Source organism: Maylandia zebra, linkage group LG5 (genome assembly GCF_041146795.1).
Source record: "Maylandia zebra isolate NMK-2024a linkage group LG5, Mzebra_GT3a, whole genome shotgun sequence".
Taxonomy (NCBI): Eukaryota; Metazoa; Chordata; class Actinopteri; order Cichliformes; family Cichlidae; genus Maylandia; species Maylandia zebra.
Genome location: NC_135171.1, coordinates 30,988,187 through 31,012,283, shown reverse-complemented (window position 1 = coordinate 31,012,283; position 24,097 = coordinate 30,988,187). Strand labels below are relative to the sequence as shown.

The following is a 24,097-nucleotide window of genomic DNA, read 5'->3' as shown; positions in this document are numbered from 1 at the left end:
CCACATGCTGAAGCGTTGGCATACTACCATCCACAAACCGATGAGATCCATGTGACATACTGTCATGTACAATAACAAAAAAACATTCAGATTTCTTTAGGCACTATCACCCAAATGGGTATGGCACAATAAAAACAAACAAAAGTCTGGACACAAACATTAAAACAGAGGAAAAAAACAAATGTTAAAGAATCAAAATCAGATATCAGGGTCTGAAGTTAATCCTGAAGGCGAGCTGAGCTCTATGGGGCTGCACTTCATCCACAAAACTTTAGTGCTGAATGTTATTTGTGTTTAATGTTACACAGCACTGCATGCTTGGAAAGAAACAGTTATATGAGCAAGAATAATCTTCCCAAATACACTCAGGTCAATAATGAACCGGTTACATATCTAAAGCCTTGGTTCAAACTTCCATAGTTTGTGGCATTAGGTTAACTATTCCCAGAAGTACATGTAATGTTGTAATGTTGATGTCAACGCATTATCTGTAGTTTACTTGTGAATGGAAGGATGATTAGAAATGATCTGGACTCTGGTCAGTGACGTGAAGAGACTGATGGACCAAAATAAAATTAGGTAAAAAAAAAAAAAAAAATTGAGGATTTACTTTAGGTCAGGAGAAAATGTGATGTGAGATTAATTTAAGACCCTGCACACAATCAGATGCCGAGCTGCTCGTCGCTGTGCATCCAAGTTGCTCTGATGCGGGGCAGTACAGACGCAATGATGTACGATAAACCTCAACAGCAGGCGGCTAATTTTAAATTCATGCTGCACTAAAATGAGAGACTGTGAGGATACCAGGTGAGAGCATTAATGTTATTGTTCATTTCCCTTTAATCCAACTGTAGCGCAGAGCTAAGGAGAATTCTGGGAAACTGTTTTCATCAACTGTGAGTGAAAGGAGCTGGGATGCACACAATCACACCTTATTTCCTCACACAGATGTTACTTGCTTCACGCACAGCGCCTAAATTTATTAGTCCACCTCCCAGCATAAGGTTTATGCCCCAGCTGCATAAGTAATCAGTATTGGTAATTAACAAATTTGTTCTTTTATTCATTTCTGTAGCAGAATGTGCAAGTTTTTGAATCAAAATATTTCTAATAATAAAAAAAAAGAAATACTTGTTTTTGTTATCCATGAATTTGGAAATTTACTGTTTTACAAGAACAAAATTAAAGCATGATATATTTTGATTAAGATGCCAAATTAGAGTCATTTACATGTATTTCTGAACAGAAAAGCTTGTGGTTGAATGTTGATTGATTTATTTCTGACTTCCACTCACAGCACTCCAGAGTGCCGGCTCACATTTGGCTGTAAAAAGATGAATTCAGTTTGCCTCATAAATAATGATATAGCTCTGATCTAATGGTTTTTCTTTTATAACAGGTGGTCTAATAAATTTATTAAACACTGTACATCACATCTCCCTCCATTATACTTTTCCCACCTCTTATTTCTGGGGGGGTTATTTCTCCTAAACCTCCCATTGCCCCCTCATACCATCATCAAATAAGTGTGCACAAACAAACAGCTGGATGAAAACACACGTAGTGTAGTTTGTAGCTTCCTATTCATTTAGCTGCTCTTCGTTTTGTGCTCTGCCTCGTGCAAAATATTGCGCCAGTTTGGTCCAAAAGAAGGGGAAAAAAAGGAGATAAAGATGTTCAGAATCAATCTAAACTGGGATTGTTTCATGCTTAAAGAGCTCGTGAGAGAGAGGGTACAGTCTGAAGAACTGTGGAGACAACTGGGGGAAATGCAATGCAGAGAAACAGACCAATGAGCAGAGCGCCGGTTAAACCTCCACTGTTTTGTGCTGCAACAAACACTTTTGCTCTCCAGTCATTTCTGTCTGTAATTTCAATGTGATGTTTGATACTCAACTGAAAAATATCTGCAGATCAATAAGAAGCAAATAAACTTTTTTTCTGCTTTCAAACTCTCAAACCAGGAAGTTGACTTTTTCTTGAACAATGCACTGCATTGGTATTTTGTTTTAATTCAATACACGGCATGACGATGAGTTAATTACAGACAGAGACGACCTGTAGGTGTGTTTTGCAGCTCAGTTGTGAGGAAACTGGCTGAGCACAACCTGTGCTCAGCCTCAGCCTGAATCATCTGTTCAGAGATGATTTAAAAGGAAAGTTTGGTCTACTCCATACTCAGGACTGGTGAAGCACCCTGACACCATCGAAGTACTGAAATTAAGAGTCCTATATCCACAAAATGCAACTTCACCATCGAGCAGGGGGCAGGAATCCATGGTTGCTCCACAATTTCTTCTCACACATTTTTAAGTGCTACTTTTACAAGCACAAAGAACAAAAATTAAGCCAGCTGGCTGTCCGCAGATCAGCCAGAAGAAAAGCTCACCCGATTCAGTTTCCCGGTTTTTATCCGTTGTCTGTCTTTTAAGGACAAAGTAACCAGAAAAGACAAAACCTTAAGGTGCCTAAGATTGTCCAGCATGTTTCAAAGAGCAAACAGGGGTCGCCATTTTACCCCACCTGTCCTCGAGTCTCTCCAACCACAGCAATACATTAAAAGTTAAAAAAAAAGCAGGGGGGGGGGGGGGGGGGGGGGGGGGAAGCAGAAACAGCAATAAAAACAAAAAAATTGTACTTGGATCTTTTGTTAGTGATTTTTTCACATCTTGGGGGAGGGCCTTCACCACAGTGCAGAACTGGTGTGTCGGTCATGTTGCCATATTGAGGACAGATTGTGTCAGTGGACGTGGTCAGACGATGGGTTTGCTGTGGTCGATGGTATCGGCTTTCTTCAGTTTGCCCTTACTGAAGGTCTGGATGGAGCTCAGCAAGGCGGCACGGCCTCCTCCCGCTCCATTAGAGGAGGACAGAGGAGGAGGAGGACAGGAGGATGAGTCCTGTAAGGGGGGAGGAGGTGGCGGTGGAGGAGGTGGAGGGGCAGGAGCAGTGTGGGATCCTGGGTACGAGACAAGCATAAACAGGAGGAAGTGTTAGAGGAAAAACAAAGGTTTCAGGGAATATTCCTCTGCAGCTGATTGCACAAAGATGCTCTGGAATCTGGTTCTGATCTGAAGTAACCTGGAAAACTTTATGGATCTAAAAGAACTTGTAACGCTAAACAAGGATGATCATGTTTCACCTAATTATTTCCACATGAACACTAACCTGCCCACTGTCAGTTTTAATGGAGACACTTAACACTGGCAGAAAGTAAACCAGTTCCACAAAGAAACACAGTAAGACTGAAGTTTGGGTATCCACGACTTTGTACTCATTTGATAATTTATAGTCATTTTGCTAATTTCTAATAAGCAAAAGAAAATTTTCAATTGAGTCATCTGGAGGTACAAATGTATTTATTTTTTTTGTAAACTGGGACAAATGTTTAGTACCAAAGGGATTTTTGATATTTATGGTCACTTAACTGGCCTGTATCTGTTCACATTTTGGTTATTAGTTTCTCTTTAAAGTTTATCCATGAATCATTGGATTAGTTTGATACTTAAGGAAACCTTTTATAATCGTTGCCACCTTTGAAGCATAATTTAGGTCTTTCTAAGTGTGTGATTACAAAAGACATCACTAGGAAGAATTAATCTCTGCACTGAATCTAAAATATACATACCTATGTGTCACAAATGGAACACATGCCTCACAGCTCTAATTTATACCCGTTAATACATAACTTCTATCACATAAATGCATTTTATGTACTTTATTTAGATATTGTCTTGATGATATTTTATGTGTCTAAAGAAAAGATGGGCGCTGTTTCCAGAGAGACTTTATCTTTGTGAAAGCAGCAATCTCAAATATCACTATGACCAGGCTGAACTCAATCCATCATCAATTTCAATGGAACAACTCTCAATTCCTGACACTACTCGGACATGTTTTCTCCAAATACTTGTGAGAAACACAGTCTAGTGGTTCTTAAAATTAATACACATGTAGTTAGTGAAGTCTCTTTTGTCCTTTTCTCTATACAAACGGCTCCAGTTAGAGCAGCACTCACGAACTTCAGTACCAGCTTCTATCAGAATGAAATCAGAGTTCTAGAATGTTCAGCTGAAGTTCCAGAACCTCCAACTTCATCCACAGCAACAGAATTCCAAGCTCTCTCTGATTGGATGACTCTTACAGCAGTGCATTCTGGGACTTTTTGGCCTCATATTCCTTTGTTTCCTGAACATTGAACTGATGGTGAATTGAACTCAAACCCGTTACGCCTCTTACAGCTGCGCCATTCTGCATCCCCAAGCTCCGTGAAAGTCAGGGATTACAGGCAAAGAAGCAAAATGCTGGGAAGCGTTAACATGTGGGTAAAGCGGAGGCCAATAGCCGCGACTGGAGTTCGCCAACTCCACAGTGAATAATCCGTGACATAATGAAAGGACATCCATCAGTCTGACAGATGGCAGCCGACCTGGAGAAACCGTTCTGTGCACTCAGGGTGTTTGGGGATGATTGATGATTTTTTAAACATAAAAATCCAACTGTAATAATTTAGCGAGTGCAGAACCTTTTGTGGCGACTGATTTTTCTCCAGGATAGCTGTGTGACAAGATCACTTTCATTACGTTTGGCAACCACAGTGACCTTCAGGGATTTTTCATGTAATATTCAGATGACTCTTCTGTTAACGTCCACAGCTACACTCTCAGTGAGACCACATTTCACGGTTAAATCGACAAATTTGAACTGAAATCTGTGACCACATGTTGTGCACCCGATTTAAGTGTCACATTGTTTCAGTTATTAGGTTTTGTAAAGGTTTGTTACTGTAATGAGCTGGAATGTTTAAAGTTAAGTTGTTTGTTTGTTTTTTAAAATTGATCACAAAATCATACAGTTTACATCAGTTTCAATGACACCTGTCATCACTGACAATGCCACCTCCTACAGACTGCGTCTGACCAACTGACAACAAGTTTGTACAATAAACAGTATTATAAAAAAATAAATTAAAAAAAACAAAACAACAACAACAACAACAATAATAATACTAAAAAAAATTTAAAAAATTAATAATTAAAACCATGCTGCCACAGTGGCACCCATTGTTTTAGTCTGGTTACGAAGGCTTGAGCTGATTCTCATTCATTTTGGTGTTTAGAAGCCAGAGGTGACAAGTAAAGGAAGATGATGGTTCTTTCTGACTATTATGATCATCACAATTTACAAAATGGACTTCATGTTTTATTCAGCATGACCCGAGACTACCAATTGAACCCATTAACTCCTCAGGAAAGAGCCATTTTCCCCGTATACATCCATACAGCTGCCCTTTTTTTTTGCAACCACACAAATCGCCGCCTGCTGGCCTTGACAGGTTTAAGGGTCTTCAGCACTGACTTGACCTTTCAGACCATCTGTGGTTTGGAGAAACCTCAAGCCCCTCTGAACAGTTATTTACTTGGTTTAAATAAAACTGATGAGATGTTTTTATTGCTGGGCCTAAAGAAAGAGGTTTTGGCCAGTTATATATGCATATTAAAAACACCCATTTAATCCAAAAGTTAGTTTCTTTAAGATTGCTGTGGACGAAGAATTATCTGAATATGTAATAAAAATAAAAAATAAAAACAAAAGATACAGAAAAACCTTAAATAAAATGAGTTTTTTGTGATCTGCAGAAGAGCTGTGTAAGGCAGGGAGGAAAAGCTATGGGGGTAAAATGAAAAGACATTTCACAGCTAATGGCACAGAGAAAATTCAACTAATACCACCTCACAAAGTGTTGGAATGATGATGATGGAAAAAAGAAAAAAAAAGTATCACCTCACCCTAACCAAATAACCATCAGACAAAACAAACAGACAGACAGACGTGCTCTAACAGACTGACCAGGCAAAGCTGACCAATCACAATCTCCAATGAAAACAGCCGGTCTAAGTCAAGAAGGAGTTTGACCGCCTGTGATGTTTGGAAATCATTGCAGATTGTGAGTTTTTTTTTTTTAAAGATGTGCGTACACCCCCATTAACAAGTTCTTTCATTTTTCATTTCAGGACTCAAACCTATGAGAGCGAGATTAGCCAATAAGACACAGTGATTACATAAACTCAGTTTGGCAGTTTGGTTTGAAATGATCAAACGCTGCTGATGTTTCTGAATCAAAGACTATTTGACAGCGTAAAAAAAAAAAAAAAAGATAAAGGATTAATGGACATGAGTATAAAAGTCTGATTACAAATAGACCAAACAGTTTAAATCAATCTCTTTCCTTCATTAGCGGCCTTCATAAATGTGACCAGGTCTTATAACGAGGAACTGGGGTATACAACAGCTTTAAAAAAAAAAAAAAAAAAAAACCACTGGAGACCTTCATCATCATTGACATCAGAATCTTTTACTTTACCCAAAGACACGGTCAGAATGGAGCATGCTCTACAGTGGAGACAGCACAGGAAGGAGAGAGAGAAGGAGATGACAGTTATCTGTTCAGTGGACCAATCAGCATTTACACAGTATCACCAGGACGAGGAGAAGGGAGAGGAAAGCAGAGAGGAGACACTAACAGTAGGGAAGGAAGCTGGTGTTGACTTTGTGTCAGCAGGTTTTGTAAGTTGGTGACATTTTATATTTTTCTTGCTGCTCTATATGATGTACAGTTTACAGATGTATGTCTTGAACCAAGTTTAGATTAAATATATTGCAGAGAAATCTAGACGGCATAAAGCACCAGCGCTTTGGTATTAAGTACAAAAAAAAAAAAAAGCACAATCTGTGTGCCAAGTTTAGAAATGGAGAATACCAAAGGCTATGTCCATCTTCTGAATACAGTCTATGGTTTGTACCAAAATTAAAGAAACTTCCTCAAAGTGTTTGAAGGTATTATGGTTTTCTTTTGTCTGCCTGTCCATCCCATTTTCTTTCAAACGAGGCTGAAGTATTAAAACTACAGTAAAATACTAAAACAAAAAGCGCAAGAGAATGGATGGATGAAAAGCTTAACCACCTTGATAACAGAGTTTTAGGCGTGGCTGTGTTGACTGACAGGTGCTCTGACACAGGAAGTTATAGCAGATCAGCTTCTGCTGAACTTATTTCAAGTCATTATAAACTAACCCTCTTCATTGTGTGTGTTGCTGGTGCCGTTTGTGTGAAACAGACCATCCCAGAAGCTTGTGGTTCAGTTTTCAGATGATGAAACTGTGGCTACATCAATGTTTCATACCACTGGGGATGGACCGACACACAGCACGTAGATTTTTCTTTTTTTAAACAGTAAGAAAAATACAAAATTTTGGCAGATTTAAAGTTTAAAATATGAAATGAAACATCCAGGTTTCCCACCCTGCATTCACCTACCTAGAGACAAAACAAAGTCAATAAGATGTACTACTACTGCAGAGACAGATACCTGCCTGAAAACCACACGATGAGAGAAGAGGTGAAGAGACAGAGACAGACATTTCAAGTTAATGATTAGTCTTTATAATCAAACACGCAAATTTCAGATGAAAACTGTTATTGATGTGAGTCACAGCACAGCCCTGGCAGGTTCTCGTCACAGGGGGGCCCGACACAGTCTGTCTGACAATGTCCAAAACAAAGAGACAGGCGGGAGAAAAGCAGGCAGTTAAAGTGACAGCTGTAAAGACAGTCTGACCGACGTACCTGTGGTTGATGGGGGAGTGGGGGAGGAGGGGCATGTGGGCGGGGAACTAGCTCCAGAACCTGAAGACGGAACAAAGAAACCCCTTTAATCATCTTTAACTTGAGAGTGACCCTTAAACTTTAACATCTCCTGGCATGTTAGAGGTTAGATGGTCTCTTTAACAGTAACAGATGAAAGCTGCATGTGCCATCACAGCCAGCCTCACATACTCGGTCCTAAATTCCTGATCTCATTGACAGATGGCGGCGGCGCTCGTGTGCCAAGAAATGCCTCTAACAGCAGCGACCTACCAGAGTTATTGTTATTTCGGACCGAGACATCTTCTTCATTTTCATAAGCTGAATGTCTGGACTTCTGCAAAGATAAAAACATAGCTGTGTGTTTAATTCTGGAACGATCTGTAGGCTGTGTATATCAAATGTATTTCACTTCAGACAGAAAACAACAACCCGTTTTCATCACAGAGGAGGTGTTAAACTTTAATTAGAGCTGCTCGTGCGTGCTGACCTTCCTCGCCAGGATCTTTCTCTTCTTCTTCTCCTCCTCTGAGCAGTGATGAGACTGAGCTCTGGTCAACCTCCTGTGTTGGTGCAGCTGCAATCAGACAGTCATACAGAAAGTTATTTTCAACATCAGGAAATTTCTCATAAAAACTGGCCACCCTGTAACACTGCACTTAGACGTGCTCGTAGATCTGTGTATCCTGTATTTCTGACGCTGAATATTCTTGAACAAATTAAGCAAATAACACCAGAATAAATTTGTTTTTCTGGGTCACCCGAGAGTTTTGAGTCTTGACTGTATATAATAGATGGACATAGCCAACATTACATCATCCACTGGCAAAACCTTAGAAGCCTCAAGCATTTGAACATCAACTTGTGTTCATTTAGACTTGAAGCTAGCGACTCTATAAACTCATCAGGAAAAAAAAAGATCCCCCCCTGCTGGCTGTTAGAAATAGTGCAGGTTTGAGACATTAAAGCATCTGTAAGCCGCATCCATCTTTAATATACAGTCTATAGCCATAAACTGATTTCACCTTATTTGTTTCACACAGAAAGTCCAAAATGTTTACAGTGATTTAAGAGACACCAGGTGTATGATTCATGTCACAACATGTCAGCCTACTAGCTGAACTTTACTAACAATGCTGCTCACACAGCTTTTTACCCCATGTTCTTCTCTTCTGGTGAAATCCAGCCTGGATGACTGTGACCAAACTGATCAAGAACAGATTCACACTTTTTCAGGTCTCTCTTAAATCTTTCCTCTTACTCATACTGGTCATACTTTCCTGTGTGCTTTTAATGCAAGTGGGGGAAAATACAGAGTCTTTGTTCCCGTAACCGTCTGTGTTAATCAAATCAAGGCAAGTTTCTACAAAGTTGCTGTCTTAAGCTTAAAACTTCCTCTTTTTGTGTTTACCGACAGAGTGGACAGACTTGGAAATATTCTACCTACATTATCAAGGATTATGGGAAATACAGTGATCTGTGGAGCATTAAGCCTGAGCTAAACCGCAAAAGTAAAAAAAAAGAAAGAAAAAGAAACAAACAGCAATGCAGAAAAATTATTGCTCAAGTACTGTGGGAGGACAAAAGAATGTTGACCCACCAGTCTCTGCTCCTCTAGCAGCCTTTTCTCCAGGCTCTCCTTTGCTGCTTTCAGTGCTTCCTTCAGCCTGCCGGGGACCTGGAGGAGGATATTTAAGATATTATTTGTTTTTATTCTTCATCTTTGTTGTTGAACAAACTCACGGCAATAACGTCAAACTAAACCTCTCACCTTAATCTGGAGCTTTTCTGAACGTTGAAGCTGGACATCGCTGAAAAGCCTGGAAAACAAAAACTTTGGCTCAGAAAAATAAACCTTACACTTCTCTTTATTCAGCTTCTATGTGACTGTCTGCCGCTCATAAACACAAAATTGAACAGGCAGTGGCTGAGGCTTTAGCTCTCACAGACAAAGCTGTGTACCCGATGCAGCCACATGAGGATGTCCTCCTCTCACTGACATCATACAGAGCCAGGAGCAGAACCGGAATGTCAGTGATGCAGTAGCTCACCCAGTTCACAATCCCTGACTATTCAAAGGCTATTGTAATGTGTGAAGTACAAAAACACAGCACAACACTTTGTTGTCACTAGTTGGCTGTATTGCAAAAACTAATGATATTAAAATCTACTGAGAAGTAAAAGAGGGTGAAACAGTCAGCACAAATTAATCTCATCCAAATGTTGTAAGCGGGACAAACAGACAGTGGCCATTACATGAGCTCATCGGTCCTTCAGGCAGTCAAGGTAAAAACAGTCTTAAACTGAGTGTTTATAGCAGCCTGACATCTGAACCTTTGTCTCACAGGGATTATTTGAACATATGCTTACCTCATTATCTAAAAATAAATAAATAAAAGGCATTAAAAGCCATGTATCACACAATCTGTATAGGAGCCTTATAAAGTGTTCTTTTCATCCTCTCCACTGTAGGTTTGTTTCACACAGAAAAAGCGTAACTGAATTAGGAGTAATTTAGCTGGAAAGTCCTCTCCCACTCATGTGCAAATGTCACAGTGCCAAAGAGGGCAGGCTTGCATGCTTTTGAGGACCCTGAGAACTATACCAGCTTTGGCCCTTGACAAGTTTAACAATGTCAACAAGTCAGAGACAAGAAGCCAGATGAAGGAAGGCCCTGGTTCTCTGGGCTGATGGTGGGGAAACAAGACTGTAAGACAACCTCATTTTACAGAAACTGAAACAAGGTCATCTGTCCGCAGACAAACTGCTGATTTATGTGAATCTTTACATTTGGCAGATTTCTGCAGCTATGATGGAGAGAACATGCATTTACAGTCCTTTTTTGGGTTTGTGTAGACATAACTTTAAAAAATAAATAAAAATGGTAAATGGCCTGCATTTGTATAGCGCTTTTCTAGTCCATAGGACCCCAAAGCGCTTTACACTACATTCAGTCATTCACCCATTCACACACACATTCACACACTGGTGATAGCAAGCTACATTGTAGCCACAGCTGCCCTGGGGCGCACTGACAGAGGCGAAAAAAGCTCCTATGTGCACTTGTGGGATAACAAAGACTCCCCGATGGCTTTCAAGCTGTGTTTTACTTTAAAAAATAAAAAGAGGTGAACTCACGGCGTCTGCATGAGTGCCGACACTGTTGGCATCCCACTTTTACAGGCTTCTGTGGACAGAATGGACTGCAGCACCGACCCTGAAAAATAAACCATCAAAGATCAGCAACAATAAAACTGCAATTGCTCCATTTAGACATTCGGTCTCTACATATTAAAATACAGGATGCGTGTGTGTGTGTGTGTATTTACAGACCCACAGCTGTGGAGGGGGCAGGGGGGTACTGCTCGATGGGCACGCTGTCTGGCGGTCGGCCGTACGTCATCTCGTACAGTAAATGTCCAAAGCAGAAGACATCAATGCTCTCTGTGGTCTGCCGTAAACACACAAACAGTTTCTGTCTCTCAAACCTTCAAACAACAGTTTGTGGATCATCTGGCACACTTGGTTTATTTAGTCTCTCAGTTCTTAATAAATCATTTCAGAGGTCACACTAACTACATCAATGATAAAAAGAATCTCTGTGTTTAGGTTTAGGTCTTATTTTAGCCTCAACTAATCAGGCTAATCCAAACTGAGTCAGTGTGCGCACATACGTTAATTTTTCTGAACTGGGTGAAGGCAGGTCGCAGTGCAGAGGGAACTCCCAGCATGCCGTTCTCCACGTCCATCAGTCGACACACGCCGTCATCGACAAGAACGTTAGACGTGTGCAGGTGACCAAAAAATATACCAGCGTCATGGAGGAGCTTTAGTCCCTGGATATAAACACAGAGATAGTCACACAGTGTATGTATATATATGTATGTGTGCATACATGTGTGTGTGTATATGTGACTCTGTGTGTATATGTGTGTCTGTACCTCCAAAATCTGTCGGCCGTACAGCTTTATGTGTGGGAGCTCGAGGCCCTGACTCTTCTTTGGATTGCAGTACTTCTTCAGGTAACTCTCCCTGGGCTTCACCTGGACAAAGGAAGATTTTTTGTTTGAACTACTTTTGACCAACTTGACAAACACAGCTTGATCAAGCCTATTTTAAGGAAACACACCAATGCAACGCATACAGGAATCCTTCCTCATGCAATAAAAGTCCCATAATGCAACCCATGTGTTCCAATATGATGAATGCTATTCTGTAAAAAGCACACCAGCGATGTTTTATTTTAAATTTAACAACTGATGCTGCTCAGCTATGGCTTCATATCACACAGGGAGACATTTAGGAGTGTTTAGTCTACTCAGGGTGTTTAAATCAGTTTCTCCATGTCGTTCCTACATCTGACTTCCTGCCTCCCTCACCTGTTGCATGGAGCTTGACACAGCTTCTGCAAAAAGTAGACCCAACGCTACTTTAAGCACAACTGACAGGAGTTGTCTTGAGTAGGGCGGAGGCAAGTCAGGTGTTATTCCCGGCACAATTTTAATGCAGGCAGAATCTGACAAAACTGCATTTTTTGACTTTGGTAGAGGGATTATGGTTAATAATTGTTAATATTTAATAACTGCTAGCAGTGCTTTGTCTTTTGTTGGTTTTACACATTGTAGTTTGACTTACTGGGAAAATATGAATAGTGCAAAAAAACTATAAACCATGTGCATATAGAAATAAGTGGTTCCATCAACTGTGACTCATGAAATTAGGCTGAAATTTCAGGGCGCCTCTCTTTGGTTCAGATGCTGTTTGACTATCTGAAAGTTTGACTGGAGCACACAGACTGTTTACCTTACAGATGTGGTCTCTCAGAGAGCCCTTCTCACTGAACGGCCGGATGAGCAGCGCTGAAGACTCACTGGTGCTAGAGAACAACAGTGGACAGAGATATGGGATCTGTCGAGGAAGAGGAGTCTAATCACTTACAGGCTATAAATGGAAACATATGCAACTCTGATCAGGTGTTTGTCTGTTATACCATTTATAGTGAAGTCAACTTTGCCATTTATGTGCAAAGCTGGCTAGCTTTAGCTGGATTGTCAGTTGACAATTCATCAGAATGAACAGTTTCTAAATTGATCTAACAAATTAAGGTACATGATCACGTCACTAGCTAGCTCTGATGTCACAGATTGCTTTGTCTAATTCTTGGACAAATATGTGGTGCGTACGTACAGACAGGCTGGTCAACAGCTTTATGGCTGACTGCAGGTCTTTGTCTGACAGGAACTTATCAGGACCCAGGTCCACCTACACACACACACACACACAAAAACATGTGTTACCCCACCCTGCTGGGTGATACTATAACATCACCTAATTTTATTGAATCATTTGATGTCTTCTGAGCTTTTGAGGGAAGAAATGTCACTTAATAGTCACATTTTTACCAAAAAAGTCTTATGTAAAAGAGCAAAGTTTTTCTTGTTTCCACATATTTTTGCTAAACTCTTGAAAACTGTTTCTGTGCACTGTCTTCTGAACTCTGCCAGTATCTTATAAAACAAAATATTTTGGTGATTACAGCATGTGCTATCTAATGTAGATTATTTGAATAATGCATTTCTGACATTCTTGCCATCAGTTTGGAGGCTGAGACACTGAAATATGAAGGATTTAACTCACGAGTCATAAATCAGAGTTTCCAGAAGTCAAGAGCTGTAAAGTCACCTTAGCAGACTTACAAACACAGAGAGATGTGACAATCTTCATCTCTCCAAAAAGCTTTTAAAATGTAATTTATGGTAAAGTTAGCAAACTTTTAAACCAGTTTTCATATGATTTGATTGGCAATTCTATACATGCAGCTTTACATGCAGTTAACCATTAAAATAAATATTTATGATAAGTGCTTCTACAATATAACTCATCAAACAAGAGCCCGCAAGAGCTCCAAAGCCTTTCAAGTTGTCTGCAGTGAAGAGGCTTTTGGCAAAAGATGATATTTAGCCACCATTTATATTTAATCAATATTTTTTAACTCATCATTTTTCATTGTCACAGGAATTCTTTCTGTTTTACTCACCCAGCTCAGCAGGTACCTCTCTTTGGTCTGCTCTTTGTTTTTGACTAAAAAATATTTCTTTCTGATCCTCCAGCCTGGAGAAAAAAGAAAAAAAAAACCACAAACAGAAAACAGCGCCTCACTTTAACTGTAACTCAGCCAATAAGAGTCAAACATTTAGTCTAATATACTGCAGGCACCTTCACGGGCTTCCTCTCACAAATAAAACACTGAATTCATATCCAGCTTTACGCTCTCATAGGCTGCACAGATTTTGTTGCTTCAGTCTTAACTGACTGGTTTGGCCGGTCACCGTTAGCAGAACAACGCTTTTAGCTTCTGTGCCACCCCCTAAAATTCCTCCAGCTTCTTAGCAGTTAGCATTTTCTCATAATTACATTTGCAGCTGTAAAGGCTAAAGCGATCAAGTCAATTTAAAAAACAACAAGGGTGCACCGTAGTGCTGTACAATCAAAAATGAATAAAACAGGTGAAAATACAGAAAAACAAAACAAGAAAAAAAAATACAAAAGAAACATGTCAGTCCTCAATTACACTGAGCTTACTCCCCATTTATCAAAAAATAAATTAAATTAATGACTTCAATTTATTCAAATAATGGCTGACACAAACCCATAGTCACTGCATTTTAATCTAAAAGAAAAAGTGTAGGAGGATTAACATAAATTGACAATAACAGATGTCAGCAGCTGGATGGAAGGTCTGAACAAACACCACCAACCCCTCCATGATCATCTTAATTAGAAAGGAAAACAACGCTCTAAAAACTGCAGTCACAGCACTCTGTTCACTAATGTTTTATAACTGAATCAGTCCGATTTCTTTTTAACATGTCATGTGACTTAAACTTACCCATGTCTCTGAGAGGCTCCAGGACCTCCCACTTTGGGTCTGACCTGAAGAACATGGAGACCTGCTGCAGGGCAATTTCTGAGAGAAAGAGAGCCACACAGTACACTTTAATGAAACTAAAGTCTCCTTAAATTACATTCTCTCTGAGTATGGGCTCACGGCAGCCGCAAGTATGAGTTCTCAGACTACAGCCGTTGTGGGAAATATACCAAAACAAACAAATCTTCATATGAGGAGTCAGAAAATAAACTGGGAAGAGACCCATGACAAATTTGCTTCCTTTTACTTCTGAACTCATATATAATTTTGATGTCAACTACAGCTGTGTAAAGTTCTGCATCTTGCAGGATTGCAATCTAGATGTGCCATTCAGTGTTTAGTTCCTGCTGCAGTGTTTCCAGAACCTCATACTGTAGTGATCATACACACACTGTGAAAACACCAGCCACATCGACACAGCTGCCCAAATACTGTACATGACAGTTGCTCCCAACAGTCCGTTTAATGTCATCTGCTTCCTGGTATATCAGGAAGTGGGAATGATGAGCAGATGACACGACAGCTCTCACAACTAAGACAAATCTGATATGAACCCTGCCCACTGGAGCTCATAAAGCTTTAAATGTGTTTTATTATTTGTATTTGTTTTTTTACGTGCATGACCCCTAAGCTGATACTGACGCGTTACATCATCTTGGGTTTATCGTTTTTGTGTTTCTGGCTTTTCTGGTGGTCGCTGGGCGGGAGAACTCAGAGAATCTGATGATTTCTGAATCTTCAAAAGAAATCAACAATGACAGAAAATTGTTTCATATGCAATAAATAACCAATCGTTATGAATCATGAACGGCTGTATTGTAAAGTAACGGATGTTGCTTCACTCACTGTGTGTTGCTGATCTTATCACATTAACCGCATGATGACTAAAGTTTAAAAAAAACAACAAAAAAAAACAGCAACATGTCTCATATTTCGTCTCTTTTGAGTCACTCTGTCGCACCAAAGTCAGAATATGTTAAAAACTACAAAAATGTATCTGTCACAAGACCCTTTCATGCATCTCCAAACCAAACCGACATGATTGCACCTTTAAGTCCCATCAGTCACATTTTAGAAACCAACATTACTTTTGTAGTTCATTCCTGCATATGAAAACAAAATAATAAAATAGTCATTTTTTTTATATACTGTCCTATTTTCTGTTTGTTCTGTTGCTTAACCCTGGGTCCTAATGGGACCATATGCAGCTAAACACCATCAAACAGGTGAGATAAAGGCTGTGTAGCATGTTTGTTGTTGGTGGCCAAAGAGCTTTTGCGAGCTGTTTTCTGTCTACAGCTAAACATGAATCATCTTCTGGCATCAAATCAGCTGAAACCGTTTCACGTTTTATTCGAGAGGAGGGGGCTAACAGGATCATTTAGGAATGTGTCCCAAACATCCACTGAATCGCCAAGCTTACGGACATGTGTGAAATCCAGTAAACGGAGAGCAAGCAAACCTGTGTAGTTGGCAGAGTAGTTGTTGGGGTCCAGAAACTTCTTGACTGGGAGGGAGCTGCAAAGCAGAGGATGCTGGGTAATTGTGTCCAGATAAGTTTGCAGTCCTCTCTGCCTTTCTGCAATGAACTCCCGGTCCATGTTTCCAATGAGCTTCTTAGGAGGGAGAGGGAGGGTGATGCCGCACACCTGAAGAGGAGGACAGAGAAAAGGATTCATATTTTTATCAACAGGCTTAAACAGATGTTTTTTCTGTATATTGGAACACTACATGAAAGAAAATCACAGTCACTGTGTTTTCCACAGTTCTTCTGCATGCTGACTGAAGACTGGGGGCTGATGGGACGTCAAGGTCAGAGTGAGACCAATGGAGAGGAAACGAGCATGCAGAGCCTCAGCAGAAAAACGTTTAACTTCCTGTTATCCAGGAATTATATGTTTTTACTCTGAGACAAGTAACTATCATATCTTAAGCAGTCAGATACAACCCAGCTCCACTGACTGTTACATTCAGGAAGACATGATAACTGACTGATAAAGTGTTTAGTGTTATTATTAGATAGAAATGATCTTTTCCTCAGTCTATGTTCCTGTCAGGTAGAAAGCTTTGAAATGCAAACTTCCTCTATATGCCAATATTTGCTGCTCATGTTCTTATATGTATTGCATCACTGTATATTGCAACATAGAAATATGCAGAGCCAAAAAAGCAACCACAACATAATCTGATCAGCAGAAGCTTTGCAGACTGAGCACACTGTGGTTTCCCGGATTTAAGCATTGTTCTACTTTCTCTGAAAATGGAGGAACACTAGATTACAGAAACATTTAACGTAAATTTTACATCCATAAAACCCACTTACTGTATGTGTTTGCACTTCCACTATTGTCCATTGCTTTTATTTCCTCCCTGTGTGTAGTTGTGGACTGCAGACCTGTAGCATTTTGTCTCTGTATACTTTCTAAAATTAAGACTTCAGCTGCACATTAATAACAATGAATCAGTGCAGAGATGACTGCCGGCCTCTTATACCACCAGCCGAGCCTTCAGGAAAATGTAAACAGAGTTTTGAACCGGACGTAACCAACCGTCTCTGAGCTTTCACATACAGGAAGAAGATTGGGCAACACTGTTTTAGTGGCTGTATGAGTGTCTAAAGGCACTTGTAGTCTCTCACATATTACTGCTGCTCATTTCCACAGCTGACTACTGTGAGCTATGTGATGTCTCCAAGTGTGTCGTTTCCACGACGTTCATGCGAGCAGCATAACGAATTCAATGTTCAAACTGCTCAAACGTCAATGAAACGATCTACATACCGAGTCAGTCTCTGAAACACAGTGATACTTCATTCGCTGTCATGCAGTTCATGACTGGAACTCACCATCAGGCTGTTGTTAAGAACGTCAAAGTCACTGTAACGTCGAATCACCTGCAACAAACACACACACACACACACACACACACCTGTCAGGACTGCAGCGTTACAGGTCATTAAGATTCTTTAAACGTTGACTTTGAAGGCAAAATGTGAGGTGAGCATATGTATCCTGCCTTCTTTAAAGTTCCTCCAAGTTGCACAGCTTAACACTAAAAACATTTTGGGTGGATATTTCCAGCAAGCTCTGAATTAAAATCATAAAAAGAAAACTGAACTAATGATACACAAAGGATGTTTTTAGAACTCCCTTTTTAACAGGAAGAGAGCTTCAGTAGATCCAGTTGGGCAGGAAAGAGAAGACAGAAGAGTAGCACAGAAAGAACCAAATCAGGAGTATAAAGAGGTGTTCGGTGCATCACATGAAGTTCCCCCAGCAGTCTGAGCCTATAGCAGCGTACCTAAAGGATGCTCCAAGGTCACCTGATCCAGCCAAACTATCAGCTTTTTCAGAAGGAAAGTAAGAAAGAATCAAAACTAGGAGCGGGTTCCAAAGAAAGGGGGCCTTACTAGCTGAAGGCTCTGCCTCCCATTCTACTTTTAAATACTCTAGGAACCACAAGCAAACCAGAAGTCTGAGAGCAAATGCAAATGCAAATGCAAATGCTCTCCTGGGATAATAAGATACTTTGAGGTCTTTAAGAGATATAGGATCTGATTAGTCAACACTTCGTATGTGAGAAGGATTTTAAATTCATATCTAGATTTAACAGGGAGCCAAAGAAGAGAAGCCAGTGTGGGAGAAATATGCTCTCTCTTTATAGTCTCTGGATCAGCTGGAGGCTTTCCAGGAAGATTTTAAAGGAACACGATAATAAAAAATTACTGCAATTCAGCCTAGAGTTAACAAACGTATGCAAAATGAGGTTTTCTTTGTCACTCTGAGACGGGATGTTTTTCTTCTTTTTTTTTTTTCAATTTTGTACACATGACACAGCAGTCCTACAAGTTTGTTTAAGGCATGGGTTAAAGTAAATATCCGGCCCAAGATGACTTGAGGTTCCTCACAGCATTACTGTGCTGATATGTTTTATGTTTATCAGGAGACAGCACACAGGCAGGGGAGTATAGCAACAATTACTTCTGTTCTAAATCACATTTGTTTTACTTCAATTTTCTGCTAAAGACTAAAACAGATGCATCAGCAAACAGAGAGAAAAAAATGCACAGAAACAAATAAAAGCCAGGATGAAACAGCAAACGCAATCTACACGTTTGTGAGGACAGCTGTAGTACAGTATGTGCCTACTGTGGATGTTGGGCCACTGATTCTCCAGGTGACCAATTTGAGGTTGTTATTAGAAGATTTACCTGCCAGCTGTTGTCTAAAGACACACCCCTCTGGACTCGGATGATGTACTCCTGAGAGACAGAGAAAAAATAGAAAATAGAACCATTGTTTTATTATATAGTGTAATTGTGTAATTTAAAACAAAAAGCCGAGCTGAGAATAAGGTTTCACTTGGATTAAATTTAACCTTTTAGAGTCACTAAAAAGAAGAAAGCAAGCAAGAAAGAAGGATGCAAGAATTCAAAATTAATGGATAGATGATAGATGGAGGAAGAAAGGAATGAAAGATGGAAAAGGGGAGGGAAGGAAGGAAGGAAGGAAAAGAAAGAAGCAAGGCAGGGAGGTGGATGGATGGAAAACAAATAACAATTGAAAGAAAGAAGGATAGATGGAAGAGAGGAAGGCAGGAAGGGAAAAATAAGGAAAGAAAGATGGATGTGCATGGAAAGGTGAAGGTTGGTTGGAAGGAAGGAAAGAAGGAAGGAAGGGAGGGGATTGGTTAGGATAGTATAGATGGATGGCCAGGTGAAGAGTGAATGTGAAAAACAAAAGTTTCCACCAAAGCCAAATTGGAAGCAGGATAATGATTTTAATGAGGTTTCATGTTTTAACGATCAAAACTGTTACTAAAATCCACTCACTTGCACAAATGTAGTAAACAGTAAATAAAAATTAATAAAAACACTTAAAGAAAACAAAATTGAACTACAAATTGAACAACAAAACAAACAACTCTTGCAGCGAGGCCAGCTGTGCGGGAAAGGCACCGTTAAAGGAGTTCACATATGTTGGGTGAATCCCCTTTCTGTTTCATTTCCACATAAATGATCCACATCAGAGGATCTGCCTGCGCATGCCATCCTTGTCACAGATCTTTGCAATGAAGCTGCTGAGCAAAATATTTTCTCGACCGTCAGAAACGATGGACGCGAATATGAAAACAGGACCGAGCGTGTAAACCCTGCATTTTCCCCTCTTTAATCCTCTCAGTCCACTCACCGTCTATTTCAAGCTTTCAGAGGTTCAGATTTCTGCTGTAATCGTGCAATCAATCATGTGAGCCGAGCAGCTTCATAAACAGCTAAAGGCCTAAAATCACCGCCGCCCAGCTGATGTTTGTTAATACATTTTGTAGCTTCAGGCCACTAAACTCAGCTCCTCTTTCACCTTTTGAACTGCTGTCTTTTTATCTTTTCTTAAAACCTTTCGTTTCATAAAGTAAAGTCACTCACATGAGGTCCACTGAGGTGGCCAGACCGATGACTTTTATACACAACTGCTACAAAACCAAATGTGTTTTCTTAGTCGATGTCTTTATAAAATGTTTTATATTCAGTGACGTGTACAGCTTCCAAATGTGTATATCTTAGAAACCAGTCAGGATGAATGTGAACTTCCTGTTCTTGCCTAGCAAATATTGTGTTTATACTAGTTTTCTGAGATATTACATGGATACGTTTCAAAAGGCTGAACTTTTACTTTTTTACTGTTTCCGTTCACTTTCGTTTTTGTTGCTCATATTGGATAACAAAACAAGGTGATGTTGAATTATATCACAAATCTTCGTCCAAAGCGAAAATAAGACGAAAGTAAGTTTTCAGATCACTGTTGAAGAACAAACAAACACATGTCATTCGCATTAGCAGAAGTAAGATGATGAAAGGAGGAAATACCCTAAAAGAAAACTGACATTTCTCATTATTCAACAGCTGCACTGAATTATAATTTGTGCACTGAACCATTGTAGCGACCTTGACTTGATTTATTCGGGCTATGATGTTTGCAGATGACACTGTGATCTATAGTGAGAGGGGGGAGCAGGTGAAAGAGAGTCTGGAGAGGTGGAGGTATGCATTAAAGAGAAGAGGAATGAAAGCCAGTAGAAGGTGGATGAGTTTACTATCATCCACACAACAGGTGAAGCAGAGAGTGCAAGCAGGGTGGAGTTGGTGAAGATAAGTGTCAAGGGTAATTTGTGACAAAAAGACAGCAGCAAGAGAGAAAGGGACGGTTTTAAGATCTCCTATGATGTGTGGTTTGGAGATGAAGCCACTGAGAAAAAGAGAGGAAGTAGAGCTTTCGGAACCAAAGTTTAAGATGCTCAGATTTTCAATGAGAGGGACAGAGGAACAAGGATGGACAGGAGTAGAAAAAAGGACAGAAATAGGTACTGCCAGAGGGGCAGCTCAGGTTGAAGTAAAAGAAGAGCACGGAGAATATTCGTGGATGCAGTGAAAGAGGACATCCAGAGGGATGACAGATGAGCATTTTTAGCCATTAGATTTTTGTTAATCTAATGGCCAAAAATAACAATAAAATGAATACACTCCTTTTAAGGGAGTTAACACAACACTGCGCCTGTTGTATTCGCAGACCAATAATGCCTAATCACCCCAGAATTTTATCCAGCTGTTATGAAATTTTACAGCAAGTCTTTAAATTCCCCAAATCTTCGAATTACGGTAAGGTTGTTACCACATTAGAATTTCACCTGCACATTACCTGCCAGAAGAGCTCACCATAATCAAATTATTCACATATCCACAGAAGAGTGAAAACTTTGTTTATGAGGTGATTTGTCTCTTTTTTGTCCTAATGAATTACACTCAGAGTAGTGAATGGAGGTGGAGAGAGTGAGTCTATAACAGCAGATGTAAAAAACAACAACAGTTGCACTGACTGGATTGTGTCAGGTGCTGTAACACCTGCCAAATGAGACCATAAACCTCCATAGTGCACACTGACACTTTATGATGTGCATCATAAACATGATTTAAATAATTAAATTAAAACAGAACCCTGCATCTAATGGCTTCTTCCCATTGCATGCACTCCTGTAATGCAGTGTTGGAAACATCACTGTAAACGAAACCCTGTGAGAGACTCAAGCCCATCAGTGTTTGTTTCTGTGTAGTCAGCTGTTTGTAATTGGTGATAGAGCAGAATGACTAGCAGTACTTTACTGCCTGAGCACAGTGCAGTAACCAGAGGCCTGTCCTCTCAGAGCTGCATTAATTCTGGAGCTGCTTACATGTTGGGAAACTCTGGAAAGGTCTTGTGACAGTTCTGGCATCACACAAAGAGCAAAACATAGCTTTAAACGCACAGAGAGCTGCTTATTTTTGTTTATTCTCACTGTGGGCTGAAGAATGAGGGAAAACAATAGCCCCGTGGATTAACAGATATAAATAAATACGTGGAAACAGGACGTTAATGATTAATACTCACATCCAGCTGTATTAGTGCCTTCAGTGGAAGACATGATTCTATTTTACAGTGCTGACATTAGCGTGCTAAGCTAACTGGCTAGCTCAGCTGATCGCAGCCGGACTGTCAACAACAAACAGGCTGCCATGCACCCATTATCGGACAACCGCGACAGTTCAACGACACCAAGTTTACTTTATTCACCAACGCTTCTCATTGTAACGCTGCACATTTTGCTATAACGTAACATGGGCATTGCTTTTTGCCTCTAAATCTTTGGCCTTTAACGCCATCAGACACCGCCCCGAACTCCAATGAAAAATCAGATTTTACAGTTTCTGTGGATTTCAGCAGTTGCTTAATAATAATCACACATTTTATCAGCTTACATATACACAGACCAACGCTCACTTTGATCTGCTCTAGTTAACTTGTCAAAAATCACATTTTTGTTTTTCAGCACTAAAAAATATGCAGCTGAAGAAAATAACTACAGAATATAGTTGAGTTGTTTTCTCAGAGTGACTGCATGCCAAAAATTAAATTAGCCCATTAAGAACAAAAAACAAAAACAAACCATCAGCCAACGAGTGTTGCTGTTTCAACAATAATCTAAAAACGCAAAATATTTTAAAGGACTTTGGTATATAATGAAAAACGGGGACTCTGAAAGCGATCCTTGCGGGGAAACCAGTGTCAGTGCTCCACTGTAATCAGCAGAAAAGCTTACCGAAAATCAGTGACAGCAACAGTCTGGGAAACTACACTAAAACGAAACTAGTCTTGTCCAGCGTGTCCGATAATTGAACTAGCCACATAGCCATCGACTTAAAAACGCCTCCTTGTAAGAAAAAAAATCCCGAAAACTAATATTTTTCGCCACAGCAGCACCAATGAGTGAGTCATGCTGAGGAAACATTAACAACGATTTTACGGTTGAAGCCGCGGGCTGTCAGCGGTGAACCGGCGGGGATTTTCGGTTAACACTTACCGTGTGGGACTGCAGATTCTGGCTGGCTTCGATCATCGCCGTCAGGGGCACTGTATCGTCTAGTAGCAGGCTGCCGGGGGCCGGCTTCTCCAGGAAAGACATCCTGGAGGGTTAGCGGTGGAAGTCCTATCTGATGTCAGTCTGTCAACGCGGGGAAGACGAACTGCGGAAACCCGAGAGAAGACAACCAGCGAGTTGATAGCCTAGCTTGGATATGCCGTAACCAGGAAGCGCAGCTCGGAGCAAACGTCACGCAGATTCCCCGTTTTAATTGGATATCGAGAAACCCCGTAAAGAAGCTTTGTCGCCATCTGCTGGTTTGGAGGAGAATGGTTTCTCAAACTATTTCCAAATGATAGTTGTTATTTTGTGTACTTAGAATTACTAACAAAATTTTGGTCAAAATTTATCTAAACAATTATGTTTGTTTTTTCTTTCATTTCTTCTTTAAGCATTTTTATTTGTTATTAGTCATATACACATTCATTCAACCAAATTTTTTTTAAATTTGCCTTTAAATTAGTCTAAAATGTCAAAAAATAAACAATGAATATCAGGTTGAAGGATAGAGATAAATCAAATAAATAAAGTAATGGAAATAAAATAAAAATCTACAGCCATCTGTGTGAAATAAACAATATTTAAACTAAACCATAAATGAAAGAAATGAAGTCAGACACGTACAAAAAAAAGATTTGTGCCTTTGAAAAATTATTTAATCAGATTTAACTATGACCACTTGATTAGAGTTTAGTTTAGAAATGCTTTAAATAGTGCTCTGCCAGTGTACACTCACTAGCCAGTTTTTAGGTACACGTTCAACTGGTTGTTAATATAATTATCTAATAAGCCAGGTAGGCATGTAGACATTGACAAGACAACCAGCTGAAGTTCAAACTGAGCCTCAGAATGAGTTGAAGATTTAAGTGACTGAAGGTGGCATGGTTGTTAGTGCCAGACAGGCTGGTGTTCTCACAAACTGGTGATCTGCTTGGACCTTTCTGTACAACCATCCAAGCAGCGTCTCAGTGGGTGAAAATGTCTAGTTGAAGTCAGAGGAGAATGGCCAGATTTAGCACAGAGCATCATTTCAGTCCAGCCGAGTGTTGTTGTTGACCATGTCAATGACTCTTCTAG

At 39.9% G+C, this 24,097-nt stretch overlaps 1 protein-coding gene across 2 annotated transcripts; it reads right to left on the bottom strand.

The window, feature by feature from the left end:
• Positions 1-808: 808 nt before the first annotated feature.
• On the bottom strand, positions 809-23,203 carry pxk (PX domain containing serine/threonine kinase). 2 transcript variants are annotated; one of them, XM_004547373.3, is made up of 19 exons: positions 22,961-23,203; positions 18,783-18,833; positions 17,418-17,465; positions 16,035-16,221; positions 14,534-14,611; positions 13,682-13,755; positions 12,832-12,906; positions 12,448-12,552; positions 11,586-11,687; positions 11,319-11,480; positions 10,978-11,095; positions 10,783-10,861; positions 9,416-9,464; positions 9,245-9,322; positions 8,135-8,221; positions 7,918-7,981; positions 7,627-7,686; positions 6,365-6,393; positions 2,839-2,959 (listed from the first exon to the last, which is right to left on the bottom strand). In XM_004547373.3, the coding sequence occupies exons 1-18, from the start codon at positions 23,060-23,062 to the stop codon at positions 6,377-6,379; spliced, it is 1,536 nt and encodes a 511-aa protein (XP_004547430.1). In that variant the 5' UTR covers positions 23,063-23,203; the 3' UTR covers positions 2,839-2,959; positions 6,365-6,376. The 2 variants fall into 2 exon arrangements, with proteins under 2 accessions (XP_004547428.1, XP_004547430.1); XM_004547371.4 differs by lacking the exon at positions 6,365-6,393 and having other exon boundaries at positions 809-2,959.
• Positions 23,204-24,097: the final 894 nt, after the last annotated feature.